The sequence below is a fragment of the Opisthocomus hoazin genome, chromosome 1, assembly GCF_030867145.1.
Source record: "Opisthocomus hoazin isolate bOpiHoa1 chromosome 1, bOpiHoa1.hap1, whole genome shotgun sequence".
Lineage (NCBI taxonomy): Eukaryota > Metazoa > Chordata > Aves > Opisthocomiformes > Opisthocomidae > Opisthocomus > Opisthocomus hoazin.
This window is the reverse complement of record NC_134414.1, coordinates 136,461,953-136,474,656: the sequence shown is the minus strand read 5'-3', so window position 1 is coordinate 136,474,656 and position 12,704 is coordinate 136,461,953. Positions and strand designations below refer to the sequence as shown.

Here is a 12,704-nt window from a genome sequence, read left to right as displayed (position 1 = left end):
GATATAAATCAAAGTGCTTTTACAAATGCTATCCCTCAAAGCTGCTTCTGTGTGCATGCATGTGTTAAAACATTGGTAGAGGCTGGAGCAGGACACAATATCTGGACTTTCTGACCTGTGTGTTAGGTCTGCATGGCTGCAACTATTTAACAATCATCGACGGACCAGCACCAACTGGGTGGTGATTGTTGTGGCATTACAACTCTTGGTGTATCATAGATACACGTGTTTAATAAACAGTATTTGTTTGTTGGTATCATCCTGTATTTCTGGATAAAAGGTTGTGATTGTATGAGTTTGAGACTAACAGGTGTGCTAAAAATGAAGACCTTACCAACTTAGATCTGCTGGTGTTGGAAATATGTCGTGACTGGTAGGAGATGGGAGACTGGGGCTTTGTCTTAATCTGCGCCTGAAATGTAAATGAGAAAAACTGTGATCCCTGTTGACACCAGGCTCTGCCTGAAATTGCTTGCCAATAAAATGGACTTTTCACGGGTGACTAGCTGTTGATGACTGGTATGGGCAGATTTCCAGCCCAGGCCTCTGTAGTTTAGCCCCTTTTTCCTCCAAGCATTGATTTATTTCACTGATAGCTTGGGGCAAATACAGAAGAATGTAGGAATTAGCCTTTATTCTGTAAAACACCTGAATTATCATTAATCTGTGAAAGGCAGTTCTGTGAGCCATAAAACAATATCTGTAATACTTTTGCTGACAAGATGACAGTGCTAAAAGTAGCCTTGCAATTGATGGTGTTTGAAATCCACCTTTAGAGGGGTGGGTCAGGCAGCTTCTGGAATTTTTAGAGAAGATGTGGTACAGCTTTTATTTTGCAGCCTGTCCCACCAAGCTTGCGATATACCAGACATATTAGGATTGGAGCTTTAGTAATGATATTAGTGAAAATATGCTGGTCTTGGTGATCCCACTACCCCTTGGTAACCTGTCAGGTGCTATTTCTGTACCACAGGCAGTTAATGTGAGTACGATGACTTCCTCTGTGGTCCGAGTGTTTTGTTTCGATACGTTTTACAAAGCTTAAGCCTAGGAAATAGGGCTTAGATGTTGTGCAAGAAACTGTCCCTGCAAGGCATCGAGCATAGCTGGCTAGGATAACATTGAAAGACCTTTGTCAGCATGCGCCTGCTGCCCTGTGCCCAGACTTTTTCTTGTGGTGGGAGATGGTCAGGGTAAAGAGTCATCTTCCTGCTGTGTGAAAATGCTTTGAATCTCTTGGGGTCTCGTCGTGACCCTGTTCTCTGGGCAGGCTCAGCAGTGCAGTAGGTGGAGGTGAGTGGAGGTAACTAGTCATGCAGGCTGTGCAAGTGGAAGGAAGCAGGGGAAAAAAGCAAGCCCTCCTGCTTTATCACTGCCTTCATGTCTCCCACTGGAAATTAGTTTCTTCCCCAGCTTTGCCCGTGGCTCTCTGCTCCAGCTCTTCACTGTGGGAAAAGCTTTACTGAAGAATAAGAAATGTGGTAGAGGGGAGAAAGTTATGATGGAAGCAGGAGAAAGGAGTAAGCTGTAAACATGATGTGTGCAAGAGGAGCTGGATTGTGTAACTGAGAAATTTGCATCTATCTGTGCTGCTTCCATCCATCTGTAAAGCCAGAGTTCATGTGACAATCGTACTCCGTTTTCTGTTTTTCTAGCCTGATAGAAGAATGCAAGATAGTGAGCTTCAGCATTTGAAGATATTACCCTGCAAAGAATAAAAACTAGTTCAAAAAGTGACAAAATAAGAATTAACTTTGATTACTGGCCTTACTTGTTTTAAGCAAGAAGATTGTTGCTGAAGTTGTTGGCTGAAATAGGTTGGTAGCTTATCTCTGACTTTGCATCAAAAAGATACCGTCTCTTAAAAGGACATTTCATTGGGTATATATTGATAATGTTGTGCTGATATGAGCTGTACGGGACCTTCCACCTTCATTTTCTGTGGTCCAGTTCAAGAAGTTGCAAGTCCAGAAGACATCATCTCTCATGATCCAGTGATTTTGTCCCCTGCTGTAAAAAGGGTGGGGGAAAGGAGGAGAGAAAGAAGGGAGGAAAAAAAAAAGAAAAGGCAAAGGTCCAGCTTAGGTGTGATGAATGCAAACTGGCATAGCTCTGGAAATCTCGGAGTGGGGGGAAGGGAGCGGGGAGGGGGGTGGGTTGTGCTAGTCTGTAGTAGCAGATCAGTGACGCAGAAATGATCTTGCTTTGGTGGTTTTGCATCAACTGCAGCATTAGCACAGTTACAAGGAACTGGGGTTGTCACTTTGAGCAGAAGGCATGAGTCTTCGTACATGAGCTTTATTGGCTATGTTCTGAAGTTATAAATCTGATGTCTTGGCAAGCTTTAACCAAATCTTTAACCTTGATGAGCAACCAGATTTGTTCAATATAATGAACAGATACAGGCAGCGTGGGCTAGGAAAGTTGTCTTCAGAAGTGATGAACAGGGTTTTGTCAGGTTGGGTTTGCTTCAGTAGTTAGTGAAGGGCTCAACTGGACTAGGTTGTAAAGCAGTCTTCTAGAGTTGTGTGTCTGCAGCCCATTGACTTCTGGATAAAGAAGTCTATTTTAGATAAAGAAATTGAACTGCAACAGAAATTTGCTGAGTAATCTGTTCGTAGTCCTGTTGGTTTGTGGCTGCGTGAAGGAAGGTGTGCTGCGGGAGCGCTGTGTTTCAGTGTGAACAGAAGTCTGTGGCGAGGCACATGCTGAAGGGTGTTGCTTTCTTCAGTGCTTACCAGGCCTGATAGTCTCAGTAAGAAAACTAAACCCTTCTCTTCATGTGAATGGGTGGGAGAATGGGAGAGATGAATAACTTCCTATCTGAGTCTTTGACTTTGCATCCTTGTCTCTTGGAAGACAAAAATGGTGAGTTAAGGATGAGCATGAGCTTTATGTTTCTATCTGTCCTGTATTTTGATCGTGTACTGTCAGCCTTTCTGATCAGCATCTTTTGAAATGGTTTTAGCTTGCATTATATTTAGACATGCATTTTCTGTCTTGTGTTCAGTGTAGGACATCTGTCACTGTTCACTTCGCTGAAGGTTCCCTGCTCATAATCTGATATTTTTTCTCCCACTAGTGCATTTGTGCACTGGTAATTGATAGCCCACATTACAATGTGAAAAGGCTGTTATTTATTAATGATGTATGTAGGGAAATACATGATAAAGTGGGACTACTTGAAGTATTCGTCTGAGAAAAAATGAATTCTTTAAAGCATCAGTCTGTTACATGAACATCAGTAGCTGTTCCCCCACCACGTCCAATTCAAGCTCTGCAGCTGTTGGAGTATCACCAATTTTAACTCCTCCAGGGAGCAGTGATTAGAAGTCAGCTTGGTTTCAAGATGGCCGAGGTGACTATTTGACAAAGATGGCAGTTTAAATTTGTTTCCTTCTGTCTAGTCACAGGATGCAAAATATAGGTTACTGTGTAACTGGCTTATGAGTTATCCCTGATATTAGCACCTCTTGAAGCACTGTTTGTGCAGCTGCAGCAGATGGTCAGGATGAGAGCTGAAGGAGATGGATCAGAATGGAAGGCATCAAAGTGGGTACAGACTGTGCTTGTGGTAGCGTGAAACAGCAAACGATAAATACAACTTCAGCCTCACTTTAGAATAACTTCTGCTGATTTTCTTTCCCCCATGTATCCGATCAGCATATACATACTATCTAAAGAACATGAAGTGATAACCTGAGTTAGAGTGTATATGGGTATTTTAAGGAGCTAGTAGAGACATTGCCAAAAAAATATTTGCACATTAATGCTTAGTGTATTCATATTTCTTCCAGTAAGTCCATGAGATAAAAGGTATTATTCCCATCTCACAGCCAGTGAGAGAAACGGATGAAGAAATTACTTGCCGTGTGTTAGGAATTGCTGGTGGAATTTGGTTGAGGTGCTGGAACTTGCAGTGTTAGGTTCAGTCCTGTAGTAGCACTGTCAAGCACTGTAAAAGCCAACTGGAGAAATTAATCTCTTGTCGTAGGTGATGTTCCAGTGACCGATGGGATCTAGAGCCATCCCTGCTTTGGCTTGCTAGTTGATATCTGCCCAAGATTGTAAGATCCAGGGAGACACTACTGCGTTTCAGACATGATGTGACGATGAGGTCTTTCTCTTGGTCTGAAGTTGGAAGTGTGCTGTGTGTCACAGGAACCCCAGCCATGACTTTCAAAATGGACTTCTCTTTGATAGCATTTAATAAAGAATGAAGAAGTGGCAAATATTTGAGCCCCTGTTCCTACCAGGGGGATGCTTTTCTCTAGGAAATGAGGTGTGTTGATGAGGCTGTTATGTGATGAAGCGTGTATGCCTCTTTCACAAATTCACTCCATGGGTTTTCAGGAGATACACGAAAACCTCAAAGGTTGCTCCCTGCTTTCTCTTACTTTCTCTCTTCATCCTTCAGGATAGAGTAGGCCTGTCTTGGTGTTCACCTAACGGACTTAAGCTTTAATCTGTTCTTAAGCTGGACTGGCTCAGGGAAGGACTTACTTTCTCCTGAACTACTAGCTGGATAACTGCCAACTGATAATTGTGTGAGATGTTGCTGGTGTTTGTAAAGAGCTGGCTAATACTGAAGTATTTTTTCAATCAGCAGTGGCAGGGATGATAGGATTAATGATACTGCATCCTATCTAACACATCTTTTTTTTTTTTTTTTTTTTTTTTTTTAAGGCTACATGGCTTAGAGGAATTAAAACCGGAGTTCGTAGCCGTGTTCGTGTTAGAAGCTCTACATGGTTCTTGCAGTGTTCCTTAAGCTTTTATCGTAGTGGTAGGCACCGTACATGACCCTCTGATATATGGAATATGAAATCCTTATTTCAGCTGCAGCACCGCACAAAATAGGTGTTAGCTTTGTGTGTTTAAGTATGAAAATGGGTGGTGGCTAAAGAATTTTCTTCCCAAATATTCCTGAAGTTGGCTAAAGTTAATGATGCTACTAGGACCAGTGTATTAGTCTGGTGTGTTGGTCCTAGCTAGTTAGGGAGCATGACTAGCAACCCCGTGATCCAAGTAAGAATTGGAATACCTTCTGGTTTTGGAGCTGCAGATTGTATAGTAATCAAAGAAGGAAAAACAGTGATGTGTAAGTGTGACCATAGGAGAAAGGAGTATTGTAGCAACAGCTGTGGAATGAAGTATAACAAACACAGCTGTGCTAATTTTACTTGCTTGGTTTTTATTCATACCTGCAATTCAACATTTTACTCATTTTTATCTGTTAGTCTTTAAGATCCCTCGTTTGCTTAGGGCTCAGTTTCAGTGGATATTGCAGTAAAGTCCCCAGTTTATCATGCATGTAATGAACTGATTTTATTTTAACAGCTTTTTCATGTTGATATAAAATGGGAAAATAGCACTGTTACTATGTCTGCCCAAACCTGGTTAAACCTGGGGTGAACAGAAGTGGGAACTGAGTTGCCTACTCAATTTCAGGTGCTTTTTGTTGGTATTGCAAAGAGAATGGTACAGGAAACAATCATCCATCACAAGCCTCTTTGGCAGTGTGGAGAAGGGCAGGCATGTAGGTGGAAATGTTATGTTTGCTTTTACATTGTTTACATTATTTTTACAGTATTCAAGGGGACTAGGCTTCCAACCATTCTGGCAGATGTTATTGTAACATCAGAAAATAAAAATGGAAAGTTAATGTCTTCTTGCCTTTTACCACTGAAACTTTGGTAATGTAAGCGGGTAATTCTTGGATTTTGTGCTGGATTTGTGGACCTTTGTTTTAGAGGGAAAATGTACTCAAAGATGCCAATATTCTCGGTGATAAAGTAATTGGAATAAAGACTAATAAACATGTGAAAGCTGTTGCCTCTTTCCAGCTTTAGTTGTTCTTTGATTCCTTAGTTTTGTCAGCTCCTGTATCTGTGTATTAAGGTGTTCATTACAGTACTCTAACTAGGTGAGAAGAGAGTTTTTTCTAATTGTTTGCTTTTCTCTTGTTTCAGAACCGAGAGCTCCAGATTATGAGAAAGTTGGATCATTGTAACATTGTCCGATTGCGTTATTTCTTCTACTCTAGTGGAGAGAAGGTAAGTATGAAAAACAAGGCAGTGCCTCCTGCTAACCATCTGGGGTATAACTGAACTGTTTGAGTTTCTGGAGACAGGAGTGTGAAGATAGTAGACGTGATAACATGGAGGAAAAGCTGTAGTGGTACCCAGCAGATCATGTCGGAGCAGATCTTTTTCAGTGTGGAAGTGTATGGTCCATGAGGAGTAGTGTTATTAGTGTAGCACAACAATAGCATAACAGGTTTGGATATGCACCACCTTTTTTAGTTTAGTGGGGCACAGCCAGGCTTGATTTGCACATTATAGCACTACCTTTCCATATGTGCAACAGCTTCCTTGTCTATGTATGTATCGGCATTTTACGAATCACAGGAGAATTCAGATAATATGGACCTCGACATGGCATCTGGTCCAACCTCATGCTTAAAGCAGGGTCATCCATGAAGTTGTGGAAAAAAAACCCCCCAAAAATAGTAGTAGTCTTTCTGGTCCACGTGGGAGTTAATATAAGCTGTGAGGTGGAGAAATGGTTATAATTATTCATTTTATAAAGCAGATTACATCCTTGGCTGTCTTCAGATGCCAGTACACATTTGTCCACAATGCTGTAAAGGATTATATGAGACCTGATAGCTACTGGAAGGCTATTAACTGCTGTTGCCACAAAGTGGGTCAACAGAATGGGAGAGGCAACCCAGCCACTTCATGATCTTTGGAGCTAGAGAAGGAGGTGACATCTCCAGGATAAGTTGTTGGTGGCAGGTCGCTGCTGTTGTTACCTCTCCGAGAGGTGCTTGGGAGGGACCTGGCCCTGTGCCTTGCCTGTGCCTATGGAAAGCTTGCAAAACCACTTTGCAGGAATCAAGGAGAAATGTGATTTAATTTTTTTATTATTTTTTTGGATCAGCCCTTCCTTCCTTTCCCTTGTCTGGTGATAGCAAGCATTTTGAGTGTTACATGGCCATTGCTGTTTTGTTGGTAGTGCAGTGTAGTTTCTTAAATGTTATTGTGCTCATTTAGCATATAACCAGAAGTTCTTCAAGCAGTACAAATACAAGAAGGGAAATACTGTGAAGGAGGGCTTGATTTCGGGGCTTTTTTGTTTGCTTTTTTAACCAGCTTGTAGCTTGGCTAGAGTGAAGTAGAATTTCATGAGACAAACAGAAGACGACTGCCTTGTCTCGTGGCTTTCAGAAACCTCCTGCAGACAGTGGAAGTATTAGAACTTCTCAGAATGCTGTTCCGGGAGCCTTTGTGTAACAGTAACTTGAGTAAAACTCTTTTGGAAATCTTTAACTTGATGTTGAGCTTGAGACTGGATTTTCCACTTCACTGTTTCAACTCTAAGTGGCTGATTCTTGGCAATGCTAGTTTTGTTTTTAAAAATATGGTCTCTATTCATGACCAGCAAATCTTAATACTTCAGTGAGTTTTCTCTCCCATTACTTTCTGCTGTTGTCTTTGCATGCCTCTGCTCTGTGCCTTTGAGATTTCCACTGCTACTCTGTTGCAAAACAGGAGAAATGTGAACCAGTCCCTAGGGCGAAGGTGCATCCAGGAGAACATCAGACTGGTGATGTTGCAGTTCTGGTTGCAAGGTCTCTTTGCAGTTCAATACGAAATGATACATAGTTGGCTTGCAAGTATTTCCATGTAGCTGGCAGCATGTGAAGATAGCCGTGAATGAGTTTGTTGTCTGCTCTTTGGGAAGAGCTCTAGAGAGCAGCAGGTTGGTGTTCTGAAGCTCATCTGGGAAGGAAGAATAACATTTCTTCTCATGCTATTGTCAATTTGGGAAGCAACAACATCTCTTTCTTCATAGTACCCACATAATCAAGCTTTTTTTTTTTTTTGAGAGTGGAGGAAAAGGGAGAAAAGTGTAAGGTCCCATCTGGTGACCAGGAAGGACATTTAGGAAGCAGTTGCAGATATAGATGCTAGGTACCCAGAGCTTTATATAAAAGTGATTCTTGAAGCCAAGTCCAATGGGAAGAGTAATGTAAAAATCCAAGGAACATCTAGCAGAAAATTAGGTTAGCATAGTGATGAGTGGGGCTTGTAGCTGTTGTCTGTCTTCATGAAGAGCTTAACAGTCCGCTGCCATTAGTCAGTGTTGATGCTGATTAACTCAAGTCTAGCAATGGTGGGAAAATTTCAGGTAACTGTTATACTGCTGATCCCTTTAATGAAGTAGTTCATCAATAAACTTAATTTTGATACCTATATATCAAGCATTCTCTTGTATAAAGGTTTTCATGCTGCTATGATCACTCTGCCTGTTTGTTCCAGCTGGAGTGTTCCTTGGACTTCTCCCTTCCTCCCTGGTGCTTGACACCAGTGTCTCTGGGCTGAGACACTTTTCTTTCGTTGTTTTTTTGCCAATATCCAAGAAACTTAAATCTTTCTCGATTTAGAGATACCTCAAAGGATTTCTCCAAATCCACTCAGACTGTCACTCTTTGAAAGCTATTTGCCTAAAAGCCACTTTAGTTCATTTAAATCCCTAGGCATTTTTAGGCACTGGGCAACCTCAAAATTCGCTTTATTCTAGCAAAACAGAGGGTTTAATTCTTGATTAGAAAACTGGAAACCACAGAATATAGCATCAAACAGTTGTTAGTAAGACTGTTCCTTAGCTGCATCAAAGTTGTGCGTAGTTTGCAGAGATTTGGAGCTTTCCATTAGATTTTTCTAGAGGCTGTCTGTGGAATTGGTTGAAATTCTTGAGCTCCCTATCTTTCTTCTTGTGATGAACTCTCCTTTTTATGTGTTCCATTCACTTAAACTTCCTTCCTGCTTTTGCCAAAAACAATCCAGCTGTAGCAGCATGGAAGTCTTGTATCAAACGTGGTTTTGACTGATTTCTCGCTTGTTTTCTGTGACTGGGTGACTCCCTCTTGTCTGAGCATCTTTGAATCTGTATTGCCTTTATATAGGTATACCCTATATAGGGGTGTGTGTGTGTATATATATGCACGTACATGCACGCACACACAAATATTTACACAAATATTTATATCTTTGTGTGTATGTATATAAAAAAGTTGTTCTGACTACTGACTACATATCGTGTTTGACTAATGATTTCTAGTTTAAGAGAGCTCGAAGAGAGCGTGTAGTTTATGTTAATATGACAGTTGACAGGCTTGGCATTCAGATTTCCTCCTTATTTCTTTCTGTAAGTTTACAGACGTTTGTCAGACCTGTTGGATAACCCAGTTCTTTTGAAAGACTCTTCCTTCATGAATTCACCAGAGTAGATTTTGATCCTTTTTTTTTTCTTTCCTGAGGCTATATGAGATATCTGATAGCAGGGCACTGACTTTCGTAGCTGTAATGTGCTTTTCAGTAGTCCAAAACATGTAATTGTAACTGGTGGAATGAATCAGAGGGGAAGGAAGAACAACCAAGTAACGGGCGGAGTCATGTATGGAAGATTCTCTTGGTGGAAGTAGTCACAAGTGTTTTCCATGCTGTGTTTCTGTGATTTGTGATTCTCTAGGTAATCCTTGGAGAAAATGGGCAAGATTATAGAGCTAGCCAACTCTGCTGTGTTTCATAGTTTTGGTATTCTACCTTAGAATAAGGTCTTGAATAAGATGTCTGCCAGCTTGCCACTGAGAGATCAGACTGTATTAGGAAAGGTGTACATTTCTGGTTTGATTTTTGCTACTTTTCCTTGGTTTCAGGGACTGCCTTGCATTTAGTGTGATACCTAAACATAAATATTGATTTAGTAAAGCAGGGGGAAATGGTCTTGCTCCCTGTCCTTTTTAGCCTATTTCGGCTGAGAACCTTTTGAGCTGTGCTCCAAGGGAGTATGGACATGGGCATGTTGAATAATCCCACTGGCTCCTTTTGCTGAGGGTATTCCCCAGTGTTTTATAGCATGACCTAGCTTCTTAAATCAGTGGCTGCTGAGTAAATTTATTCAGCTGTGTAAAACCTGAAATGAGTTCCTAACCCCCATTTCCCCCTGCCCTCCCTCCCCCGGGCTGGGGTTTAGATCTTTCGTTGTGGTATTTCATAACTGTCAGGTTTTCTTGTGTGGATGTTTTTGAGCTTTTCGTAGTCTGATCGATCAGTGTCCATGCCCAAAGGAGGAAGAGAAGTCACTGGAGAGATTTGTTCCTGCATCAAATCATATAAAAGTAAAGTAAATACAATTGTTGTTGAGTAATTGCATCTCTGGTTATGTAACTTCCCCCCCTTTTAAGGTGGCTTGGTATTCAGAGGAGTCAAAGAAAGCATATATGGAAGCACAGAGAGATCACAAATAGGCAATATGCTGACTCTTTTTTGGAGGCTGAGCTGGCCCTTCTGCATGCTCTAATTGATTTCTAGTCTTATTTAGCCTTAGCTGTAACGGCATGCAGCCAAAAGTCCATGCAGACTCAGGATGGAAACTTACTCCCATGGACTTAGGCTGAGGTTTAAAATAAACGTGCAGGAAATACATGCTGAGCTGCATCTATAAGCTCCTGTGCACTATCTCACGTGCGCTTTGGCAGCAGTGTATTAAACTGCAATGAAGAAATTTAGAAGGGAGCAACTGGCTGATTTGCAAGTTTGGACTTTGCTGAACAGTTGATGTTTCTTCAGGTTTGTATCCCTGTTAGGAAGAGGTATATCCTCCACCTTCAGAGAGGCATGAACATCACCATCCTTTCTTGCGGGAGTGTTCAGATGAGTCCTCACATAAGGACCATCCATTCTGTTCCCTGTTAAAATGAAGTACTTGCAGTTGAACTCTTTGGTTTTTTAATCAAATTTGGGTTTTGTTTCTGTTTTTTTTAAAAAGTTTGTGCACAAAAATTTCATTTAACAGAGCCTTGAGCCCAATTTTGAATTGACAGAACCTGTGTGAGTGTTTTGCACCCCTCTAGTAATGTGCTGAAGGGCCGTCACTGGAGATGGATTTGGTCACTACGATCCATTTAATCCTTGGCAGATCTGCTGTGCTGTCAACAAAGGAGCAATTAATGCCAATTATGAGGAGTTTTGTGATGTTAGTATCTCTGTAGTTCTTGCCTGAGGCCTGCCAAGCTAGTTTCAAAAAGGGCACCAGTCATCAGATAGTGATTATCACTTACTGCTGTTAGGGCTTGCAACTTGCTGGGAATGTCCTTAGTTGTAGTTATGAGCAGTCTCTGGTTTTCAGGAGGTTGTGTTAATACAAATAGCAGTTTTATCTGCTTGTGCTAGGGCTTCACAAGAATGGAGTAGGCAGCAGTGGATAGATACTCAATGTGGTAGATGTATGCAGTGGGAATGGGAAGATCCATGATTTGACTCTAGACCAGTGAACAGTCCAGTATGTCTGGTTAGTCATTGTTCTGTTCTCAAGTCATTTTTCTGCCAGCTCTAGCCACTGCTCTTATCTTCCCATGTTGGATAGCCATTAGGAAAACAGCTTGTATTGTCTGTCCTGAGGCAGGCATATAGTTTGAACCATTATTGTGTATTATCTTGCCTAGTTTGCTGTCATGGATATATCCCAGTTCAGAAATTTTCACTCAGTCTGGAAGGTATTGTACAGGCAAGACTATAGTGGATCTCCAAAGGCTCTGCTTTTCATTTTCCTGGTAGGATATGCAGGAGACCCCAGTGATCCCAACATTATCTGTTGATTTTCATCTTCCAACAGAGTTATTGCCAGCTTATGGCACAGTCCCTGCTTGGGAGCTGTGGTTCAAATATCTACAGATCACCTGTGTCAAAGATCACAAATCAGTCCCACCATTTGGATGCTGGGTGGCTGTTTCCAACTTCGTAGAAATATTTCTCCTTGGAAGTACAGCTGAAAGCTTAAGGACTTTACAGGGCGTAAAATAAAGAAGAATTGGCAGGGATTCCCAAATTCTCTTCAAGAGTGACCTTGTTCTTTACTATAGTCTCTCTTTAGAGGGGAAAACGATGACAAAATGTGTCTGTCTCTCTTTTTCTTTTTTCTTTTTTTTTTTTTTTTTTAAGTAAAGGGGAAAAACTTAGTGCATCACCTAAGAACCTAGATGCTTTGAGTGATCAAAGGTAGACAGTGCAAATCAACTGTCGTAGAAGAAAACCCAGGAAAGTTCTTACATCTGAATTATATTGGGAGGCTTGACTTCTGCCCTTACGCTACCATAACAGCTGACTCAGTTGGCAGTTCCTACCTACATCAGACTGTGTTATGTTCAAGAGTAATGAGCATTACAGAATAATTTGGTAAGTTTTGACAAGTAGCTATAGGACCTGTCTTGGGACAGATCTCAGTTCTCAAACTCTGTCATGAACAGTGAGGGAATAGGAAAGGAGATATTTTGCCCTACATTTGCAGTACTAATAAAAAGTATTGGTATCTCTCTGAATACTGAAGTTGAGTCTTCAACTTCTCTTACTACCCTGGAGTTACCCATGTGAAACTGCAGCTATACATCTTGACTTATGGTTCCTTTAGTTTGGTGGCAGCCGCAGCTCTAGGTTGAAATAGATGTGGTTGTAAACTGCATGTATAAACAGGCACATGTGGCCACTGGATGTCACCATTCCTTCATACGAGTAAGGTCAGCTACAACATTTTTTGCATTTTCAAATTTTTCCAGTGTATTGTGACTACTCAGAGTAAGTAGGCTGCAAATTCTTGCTTTGTCTTTGAAAGCAGGTCCAAAGCCTTTGTATCTTTAA

General features: G+C 41.2%; 1 protein-coding gene across 2 annotated transcripts in view; it reads left to right on the top strand.

Moving 5' to 3' along the window:
* Positions 1 to 12,704, top strand: part of GSK3B (glycogen synthase kinase 3 beta) — a 159,843-nt gene that overhangs the window by 87,553 nt on the left and 59,586 nt on the right. For both annotated transcript variants that reach the window (XM_075437308.1, XM_075437297.1), the window contains exon 3: positions 5,973 to 6,056. In XM_075437308.1, coding sequence (XP_075293423.1) covers positions 5,973 to 6,056 — 84 coding nt within the window. The remainder of the gene's footprint in view (positions 1 to 5,972; positions 6,057 to 12,704) is intronic.